General features: G+C 31.8%; 1 protein-coding gene across 1 annotated transcript; it reads right to left on the bottom strand.

The window, feature by feature from the left end:
* Positions 1–5428: 5428 nt before the first annotated feature.
* Positions 5429–6358, bottom strand: NHP2 (NHP2 ribonucleoprotein). Its single transcript, XM_018503324.1, has 3 exons — positions 6105–6358; positions 5837–5909; positions 5429–5770 (listed from the first exon to the last, which is right to left on the bottom strand). The coding sequence occupies exons 1-3, from the start codon at positions 6268–6270 to the stop codon at positions 5539–5541; spliced, it is 471 nt and encodes a 156-aa protein (XP_018358826.1). The 5' UTR covers positions 6271–6358; the 3' UTR covers positions 5429–5538.
* Positions 6359–10970: the final 4612 nt, after the last annotated feature.

The following is a 10970-nucleotide window of genomic DNA, read 5'->3' as shown; positions in this document are numbered from 1 at the left end:
AATTTGATACTCGTTAGCTCCGATCGTTCGCGTAATCATCCTCGTACTTTTCGATTGACTCGCTATCGTTTCTTGACGAAAATAAAAAACAAAGTGTAACTTGAATGTAAAGGAAGAAGTAACAGAAGTGTAAACGAAACTTCTAGGAGATGAAAATTGACACAACGAAACGTAAAAAAAGCGTAAACGCTTCTTATTACATTTGACTTATGCTCTGATTTTTATTTTTCCCAAAAGCGAATGATAGCGAAAGGATAAATGAATTATGTTTGCCTTACGAAAGAAAGATGAAACAAAATATGCGAAACAAGTGTTAAAAGAAAATGCGAGAAAAGGGGTAGGAACCCAGATAGCACAGAGTCCGAAAAAAATTCGGTTTTTTTAGTTTTCAATTTACGAATGAATTCTTATTTCGTTTAAATTCTATCCTAAAAGTTTTCCTGAGAGTCCGAAAAGATTTCATTTTTATATCACCAATTGTGAGCTTTTTTCAGATTAAAAGGTTTTCTTTTCTAGTCTTTTTTTCTATTTCTTACAATTTTGTATAAGAATAAATTATACTTTGGTTTTTATGCAAATTAAATATTACTTTTATATATATTTACTTTATTAATTATCTTTATTATTAAATATAATTAAAGGTAATATAAACAAATATGCATATAAATATATTTGTATGGATGTATTTTAGAATTCTTTTTGAATTTATTTTGAACAGATTACGCAAATTCATAAAGAACTTTAGCAGGTGAATATAATTATACTTTTCGAATTCAAATGAATCAATTGTGCTACATGGGAAGCTTAGGGACGTAACACACAAATTAATTAGGAACACGAAAAAGTAATTCTTTCTCATAATCAGTGAGCCAAGTCTCTCGAATTTTATCAAACGCTTGCTACAAAAATTTTGTCAAAAACAAATTTTATCAAATGTTTGCTACAAAAATTTTGTCACCAAATTTAATGTAAATTTTGTTACCCAAGCAGAATAACAAGTCATTATGATATCAAAATAATGTCAAAATGACTCCAAAATGATCATTAAAAGTCATTTTTCAATTCCGATTCATTTTAATGTCATTTTGATGTTATCGTGACTTGTTGTTCCGCTTGAGTATATTCAATGATATTAATAAATTGATAGTGGATATACAACAAAATTTGCTGAAAACGAATTGTCGGCCAAAACCCATGCAAAGTTTTGTTGACTACCTCACAGCAAATTGACGGTTAAAACTGACCTTTACTTGATTTATGCCGACAATTTGTTTTCACATTATTATGTCAACAAGCTTTGTCAGGAAAACGCAAGCTTAATACGGATATAGTTGATGTCAATTTGCTGAAATGTTTGATCGAATTTGCTAGCAATTTGTAGGCAATTGCTAACATTTTGCTAACTGGATTTCTGAAGGTTCTGAATATACAGTAAAGTAGGCTTTTCGTTTCCAATTCATTTCAATTCATTACAATTCTTCTACGTGGAGGCCGATAGGCATTTCGTCGCTGCACACGCATTCGCAACAAGTCGTGCTACTGCCCGATCTATAACAGAATTATGTTTAAACGAGAAGAGATGTGGAGGAATAGGAAACATCTCCGGCGTAACCGGAGGCGAGATGCGATGTATGTCTGTTTCAGCGAAGGTGAGAATATAACGTCCCACTTGTACGCTACGTCAATTTTGATGTCAATGTTGTCCTCTTCGTCGCTCATGTATATATACATATATATATACATTATACATATATCTAGCCGTAAGTGTGTACATTTTATACTGAAATACTGAAACTGGTAACGAAGGAGAGTAGGATTAATAAGCGCGGTCATATTGATAGATTAGTCGAAAAACCAAAGGATTCGTGCGTGATTTCCTCGCGTTTGCGGGCGACAGCGTGAAAGAGGAAAACGAGAAGGATCAGAAGCGTGTTTCTTCGCGAAATCAATTATATCCTCGACGTTATCGAAGCAATATGAGACGAGACAGAACAATATAATCAGTCACATTTAATACATATAGTGCTTTCATTTTTACTTTAATTATTTTTTATTTGCTCTTTTCCCTCCAACGCTTCAATGACGTCACAGATATGAAAATGTATCAGATAATTATAATTAATAACCGGGCATTATTTATACATGTACTGAACGAATGAGACAGGGTTCAAATATAATGAAAGAAATAAAAGAAACAAGGAATATATAATAATAGATATCAACCTATCAAAACTATTATAGATATCGAAACACACGGCTTCTGATAGGTTGAAATTATTCCTTGCTCTCGTTCCCAGTGAGAAATGACAATGGAATCGACATCGAATCGATGTCGATTCGATGTCAAAATCATCAATTGACGTCGATTCCATTGTCATTTCTCACTGGGTTATTCCTTCCATTGTGTCTCAACCCTTACAATGCGAAAAGTGTCATGCAGTCTATTTAATGTATAATGCGGCTAAGTTTCCACTTCTTTTTAAAGACTGGCGTCAAACCTTTTAAATATCGTCCAAACAAAATTTTCAACTTACACCGTGCTATTCTTAAATTATTTGCTTTTCGAAACCAATTTCAAAATAGATGACCCCAAGTTACGTTACATTATACTTTATGCGAGAAATCGACGAAGCGCGAATTTTATGGATTTTTAGATACGTTGAAATACTATTTGTAGAATCGCGGCTATAAAAACAATGTTATTACATCATTGAAACGAATTCTCGGCAAAGAAAAATTGACGAATCTGAACCTCTTTCGCGCATATCATACACCTACGAGATTTATCTATTTCGTTAAACTTAAAATTGTTTAACACTAGAACTACAGCGACGAGATTAACATATAATTTTTACTGTCTAAATTAGATTATCACATATATTTTTGAAAAAGGGCTAAGGAGAAAAGTAAAAATTGATCTCGATTTAATAATTTATATTACGACAAAAATCACGGAAAATCTTAGAAAATATATGAAAAAAATTACAATTTAAAAAATTTGAGAAAAGTTACAAACTCATTTTGATTTATACTTTGGTAGTTCTAATGTTAATCAGATCATCCGTGTTTGCCTTTTGATTTGTTACTTTTTGCATCCATTTTGCATTCCTTTTTACGCGTTTCTATGCGTATTTTCTTTTAATTTTAATTTATAAATTTATGAATTATCAAATTCATAGATATTGGTATACTTTTTCTTAATTCTCTCTTCTAAGAGAAACATATTCTTTTGATAAATAAAGTTCTATACTGTAACATCAGGTACCGATTACCAAATGCTTCATTTTCCTAAACTCGCGTGTTCCCTACATAATGATTGTTAATCACATAGCAAGATATATTTATCTGTGATATTTTGCTTTTGTATGATTGGGAAAAAGAGTTCGACTCATTCCAATTTAATTGAGAAAGCGAAACAGGGCTTTTCGATCTCATGACGAATAAACATTTTGTATGCTATCGAGACTGTTTTAGATTAGAATTACGAATGCGCAGATTCGCTTGTATCTATAAAAACAATATAACATTTGCTTTCTTTTCTTTATTCCTCATACTAATGACTTTTACTCTGCATAACAATTTCTTTTCATATAGCGTTTTTATAGCTTTCTCTTCTCATCAAGTACAAAGTATGAAAAAAATTAATAGAAAAATATTTAATTGCCTGGACAAATAAATTTAATAATGATAAAAATAATATAATTAATCTATTTTAATGTAATTAATCTATCATAATTAGAAATAAATTCTCGGAGACAAAAAATGGGAAATGTATGTGAACATCAAAACCTACTCATTTTTCGCTTGAGACCGTTTATAAAAGTGCTGTTTCAAGCTTGAGCGGTCCAAGAATATAAAATAGATAAATGCATATACGACATATTTGTTTGAATTACAGTGTTTTCTTTCGAACTAGTACATTTCATATTATTCAGTTTTTCCACCATTCTAATTAGAATTAGCACACAACTTGCAATATTCTGCTATTATACGCACTACTTTGCATCCACAATCGAAAGAACATCCATATGCAAATTCAAGGGAGAAATACAGGTTTTTATAGCTGTCGATGTAACGAGGACAAGTAATACTAGCTACTAAATACGACTTATATCGTAATTGTAAGAGAGAATTTAGTTCAGCGATATCTTAAGGTATATACAAGAACGCGAGACGAAGACGCGGAGAACGTAGTTCGAAAACGATCGGCCGACAATCCACGATTATTAAATTTCGCACTTCCCTAATCGATCGAACCGACCACTTCTGTGTTTCGGTTCAATCTGTGCGCGCGAATGCGAATCGTCGTTCTACGCTCATCTACCTTGAGGGGTGATAATAGTCTTTTCACGATATATGTAACATATATTTATACACAATACCACGCACTATTTTTGCGTACTGGCGTGATAAATATCTAGCAGATACGACTGTGTTATTTGTACGAATAATCTCATTCGAAGCACGGGATGTCCTTCCGCATCATTCATGAATAAATAGACTTCTTTACAATACGCTGCAACTGTAATTAAAAATTACTTTACTATGCAAATATGCCTTTAAATAATTTTAATTATACATGTCACATCTATAAAATTTTACGTTTTTTCATTCGAATATGAAACTATTTTGCACAACTGTTACTGCTGAGTATATAATCTACATTATTTGAAATGTATATATAAATTCTTTTTTTATATGTATTCTTTAGATATTAGTTTTAATTTGCAAAACATTTTGTGAACGTTGTATTTTTGAAAAATTAGAACATCGAATTAAACTTGAATAACTGCCTTGAAAGATATAATTATTCAATGCTAATTAAAGTCTCAATTATTCGCTATTGCTACCTTAATTATTTTATCTTACAATTAGTAAAATACTTTCAAATATTGATATATTTAAAATAAGGATTTTATGTTCAAAAAACATTTTTTACTAATCTATAGTCTTAAATAATAGAAATAATAGAATCTTCAATAATAGAATATTAAGAATTATTTTTTATAATTTTCACGCAAATAAAATTATCATTAATGTGAGTTAGAATTTCAATTGTAAATATTTTATCTCATATTGTATAACTGTATAAGAATAAATAACATTAAAATTTCAAGCTGTTATATATACATATGCACACAACAAAATATCGTAAATGCTTATTACAAACATTTTGTATTTATTATAAACACATGTTTATTTTATTATAAATCAATATATGCTATAATAAATATCTTTTAATTTTTTATAAATGTATACTTGTATAGAAAAACACAAGACACCATATAATGAAAAATATGATGCCATACTGAAATGGCATGGATAGATATTGAAATGAAATCGTTTGACGGCTTAATGAGATAGAAATAATTTACAATTTCGACAAGATCGCTTACTTTGACTTTTCATGATTTATGTACTGTTGATTAAAAAGTAATTGATTAATTACAAACTAATTTATTTTGTATATTGTATAATACGAATACAACATACAAAATTACAAGTAAATAATATACAAACTTAGCCTAAATACAAAAACTATAAAGGTGCAGAAAGTGTTTTCATTGCAGCTTTAATTTCATCATAGACTTCCTTGTAATCAGGATGTTCCTTGACGAGTACCATAAGACTACCACGTTTCATATTCATTGCTGCACCAATATCCATTCTCGATGGAGTGAAACAATAGGGAATATTTTTGTCTTCACATACAATTGGTAAGTGGCACATAATATCTATGGGGTGTACATCTCCAGCGAAGACAACCAAACTAAAATAAGAAATTATTAATGCCTCAACAAATAATTCAATATTCAATAGAAGAAATAAAGCTTACCCTGTTTCACCTTTACGAAGATGTTTTTGTACGTCTTTTAAACCATTACGCAAATAAGTTTTATGTTTGGATGCTAAAATAGATAAAAATTGCTCCAATATAATTGCTAAATATACCTAAATATCTTCTATCTTAACTAAAGATATATTTTGTACAATAATAAATTACTTAAATACTATTATTGTATATATATTATAAACTATATACATTATAAAGTTACTGTTGTGAAAAATTTTGGTGTTATTAAATAACTAAAAGTAAAACTCACCTTTCTTTATACATTTATAAATCTTTTTGGTTAACTTTTTCGGTGCCATGGGTTTGGAAATAGTATTCACAAATCGTAGCTTTTCTTCATAACTGATTTCTGGAGCATCGATATTTTCGTCCTTCACCACGCTATCATCGATCTCCATTTTCACAGTTTCTTGCATGTTTTGACAATATTTTTAATTTTACGCGAGAGAATAATGCACGTGTTCAAACACACTATCATGAAGAGAGAGAAACCTGAGAGAGGACATGCTGGCCCCAAACCTGTAACCGCAAAATGCTGCCGCGCACTACTGCCCCCTGACAAAATGGATGTAAACTACATGGCTCTGAGAGTAATACGTCCACTTTTCTGAGGGTAATACGTCCACTTTTCTGAGGTTAGTACGTCCACTTTTCAACTCCAGATCGTGCTACATTCACAAATTGTGCATCAGAAATATTCATCTCTGCAATCTTACATGCGCGTGATGTTTATTTCGCTTAAAAGTATTAACATTAAGGTTATATTATATTTTTACAAATGTGTTAATATTTATATTTTAAATAAGCTATATACATATGAATTAAGTTGTATTTCAAGCATTTTATTTTTATTAAACACGTTTTTATAGTTTATTTACTTTATTTGTTATTATTTTCTTATTACAATACTAAAATTTGAAAAGTATATATAAATGACAAAATTAATCTCAACTTTTTTTGTATAAGTACTTTAAGTATTTAAAATGCAATTATAAGTTTCATTGCGACGCAAAAATTAGGTGTTTAATAAAATAAGGGAACAATATATTTTGTTAACAGTAACATAAATTGGAAGAAGAGCTGATGAATCAAGCTGGTTAATTATATGTATGCTTGTAATTATAAATTTTTATACACAAAAATTTAAACAATATCAAGAGTTTCAACCCGAAATATTTTATTTATTTACAAAACAATATAACCATGCAATTTCTGCATTTAAAGCTGAAATGTCGTTGCTCTATCGAGTGATATAAACGTCAATTTAAAAAAAAATAGAATATATATGCATTTGAACTAAAAATACAATATTATACTTTCCTTCTATAACTATTGCGCAATGATTACAATGAAAGTATAGTCATATTTTTAACTCAAATTTATATATTCTATTTTTCTAGTAAAATTGGCAATTATATCATTCGATAGAGCAAAGTTTTAGCATTAGAAATTCCTCTTATTCCTCTTTTCATTTTTGTATTAAAAACATTTTTACATACAAATGAAAATAGGAGATACAACCTCCAATGGCCTTGATCTTGACAAATGTTATCCAGGACATGATCTCGAACAACATTCAAGAGGTTTTAGCCGTCGGTTGGACACGTTGGATAATGCTAATGTTGGTGATACTGTAACTTCCAAGTTTTATAATTTAAAGTATTTAATGGAAAATAACTTTATTATAGTGTTTTGAAAAGCTCTTGACACCGGCTATTAGATTCTACCATCAAAAATAAAAGAGTGTTCTACACTGTTAAATCTATAGTGTCAAATTTAACCTAATGTGAGTCGCCACTGCTCCTACTAAATATATCGTTATATTTTTTACTAAAATAATAATTAAATTTGACACTATATAATGTTAAATTAATACTGTATAATGTCAAATATAACCATTGTTTAAAAAATAACGATATTATTGAGTAGGAGCAGTGGCGACTCACATTAAATTAATTTGACACTATATAAGATTTAAAAGTGTATTTAAAAAAATCAATTTGATCTTGACCTAACCTTGGCAACGCCACCCAATGTCAATTGGATATGATCAGTAAATAGATCTTTTTAAACCTTACAACTTTTGTCTGAAATATTTTTCCGTATCTTTTATAATTTTCGAGATAGTTTGATGTCAAAGTTAAAATGGAACACTCTGCATACAAAAAATTGTCATTTTTCTTTTTCACGTTTTTGCCCTAGGGAAAAAGTTACATGAAAAGTTACCTCTTATAGATTATCTGTGATTATACTAGATGCAAACTAGTAGTCATATACATACACAATAATTTCTCCGCAATATTGTATCTACTCTCTAAAGAAAATTATAATATTTTCACGTAAGACAGGTATGTAGCATAATTGGAGTAATATTGAAGTGCATACATTATTACCACTGTATTCTAATTTTGAAAAAACGAGACTTTAAAAAACAAATTGTTTTCTTTTGTTCTTAATATGTATTAGATACGCATGTTATTCGGGTTACCTTCTCTTTTTGTTTTTTACTTATTTCCTTTAATTACTTGAATTGTTGAATGTATAGGTAATACACACGAAAGAAATACGTTTTCCTTTTTTCCCCTGTATATTTTATAAATTACATTTAATTGCTTCTCTCTCTCTCTCTCTCTCTGTCTCTATCTGTATATTTTATAAATTATATTACGAGTAATTGCCTAACAGCAATATATACGGATTTTTTTGTTTTCATCAGTTGTGAAAATCTTGTTTTAGCTTGTAAACCGTATGAGCAGAACACATTGATGCTTGCCGGCATGTAATCGTCCAATAAATCTCGTTAAGAGACAAGTGATTCCAACGTGCGTGTTATAGTCGTATCACTACATATAATTCATAAAAGCAACTCTGTAAACAGTTTAATCTTCACGATTGTATCTTTGCACGTATCCCTCCTAGTTGTCTACTAATCATCTATACTTTCTTCTTCTTCAGTGTAGATTTTTAATCCACGAAGTTACAACGTCATGACTATTCTTTACGTTTTAAATTGTCTATAATACTTTATGAGCCGTTACATAATTCGCGGAAATTTTTCGATTTCACAACTCATATATGAAACGTACATGCGCAACATTACGAGAATGTACAAACGATGCATCGCTAATATGAATTACTTAATGTATAATGACATATCTGATTATACGCTTCGTTATATAGCAGATAAATTATTGAAGCACACACACGGTGTACATTTATGATACGTTCGTGAAGAAAAGAGAAAATATTTGTGCTTATCATTTACTCGTTGCTCCATTTCTTTTTGGTGTTATCAACTTGAGTATCTTTTATATTGAAATATTTTTTATAATTAGACAAAAATAAATGGGGGCATTTTATGTCGCACGAAATCCGTAATTTTAATATTATATAAATAAAATTTTAGTTTCTTTTTTTCACGATGAAATAAAGTTGAAGAAGAGAGATTAATCAGTAGTGGAATATACTTTACTGTTAATATGTGATATCATAATTTATATCAATTTGAGCATCTTTTACATCGAACTTTCTTATAACTAGATAAGAGCAGATGGAAGCATTTTACGTTTCTCGAAGTCCGACGTCTGGATATTAAATACATTGTGCTTTTTTTACAATAAAATAAAGTTGAAGGAGAGAGATTAGTCAGTCGCGAATTTACTGTTAATGAATATATACACGCTATTAAATTTACAATCACTTCAACACATCCCATGTAATACGTCTGAGCGTGTCACGTCAAGAATAATTTGCATAAGAATATCCATTCGCGACATGTGTTTTCGGCGTGCAACAGCGAATATCTTTTACTAGTTGTCTTTTATCTTTTCTTTTTTTTTTTTTTCAATTACACGAGAAACCCTTGTGGAAAGTCGTGCAATTTTTCCATGAGAGTAATGCAACGCTAAGCTCTAAACTGTAAAAGGGTATCATTTCGCGCGTTTTTTCAGCGATATCGAGGATATCGCTCGGAGCAAAAACAAGTCCGGCTCGACTGATACAGCGTCCAGACGGGAATTCACAAAAATTGAATTGTGGCGACTAATATTGATCGCTCGTATTTTGCGTTTTGCGATCATCACTCTTCCATCAGTGTACGTCTCTTCGAGAGACCTCGGAAAGTTACACGCGTCGGATGTTTTAGAAATTGTATTAACGTGACCCGTATGCACGTGTCGTGCGGGTATCGTTCGATGAATCGACGCCTTTTGACCAATGGCGCGACCAAGTGGCACTTTAATCTCCTGCCCGCGATATCTTTTTGCTCATTTATCTTGTATTCCATTGGGGAAAAAAGCGAAAAAAGAAAAAAACAGACGCTGTGGATTGTAATAAATATTATTTTCCACGGCTTTTCATTATCACTCTAATGTGTCTTCTCCGCTAATTACAGAGTATCGTATGGCGCTTCGCTCCGCCGAAGACGAAATGACATACCACTTTGTAACATTTAAAATCGCAACGTAAATGTTATCATTTTCGCGAAAATGAATATTCCGAGTTGCGGGGTATAGAGAGAGAGAGAAAGAGAGAGAGAGAGAGAGAGGGGGGGGGGGGGAGAAAATAACGGTGCATCACTGATAATCGGATTGGTTGTTAACGCTAAAAATATATTCGCGCAAGTCATCGTATCCAGCTCTAACTGGTGCGTCGACGACACCTGTTTTATCATGGGACGTATGCGTTACTGTATGCCGAGTTTATTAATATACGCTCCTCTCCACTGCGTGCACGGTAAATTCCGCGGAAGCCCGTCAAGGAAACTCCGACCGTGGATTTTAAGCGCCGGGTGCCCGACCGAGTAGAGTTACACGTGCGGATTCGCGAGGTCGACTCCGGCGCCAAGTTGCGCCAAGCACGTGCATCGTATCTGACACGAGGCAGCGGGGAAAGAGGATGAGGATGACCCGCGACAAACGTATCGAAATAATTCTTTTTTCCTGGAAAAAAAGAAGTCACGCGAGCCGGCGCGACGCAACGCGGCGCGACATTGGGATCGGGTGTTCCCCACGTCTCCGCGCGCCGTCGAAAAACGAACGATCATGGCGTCGACGCGACGACAGAGAATCGGCTGATCGGACAAGGTTCTCGCAGGTTCCGTACGACGAACAGCCAA

Source organism: Trachymyrmex cornetzi, unplaced genomic scaffold (assembly GCF_001594075.2).
Source record: "Trachymyrmex cornetzi isolate Tcor2-1 unplaced genomic scaffold, Tcor1.1 scaffold156, whole genome shotgun sequence".
Lineage (NCBI taxonomy): Eukaryota > Metazoa > Arthropoda > Insecta > Hymenoptera > Formicidae > Trachymyrmex > Trachymyrmex cornetzi.
The sequence above is the reverse complement of the archived record's forward strand: the minus strand, read 5'-3'. Positions and strand labels throughout refer to the sequence as shown.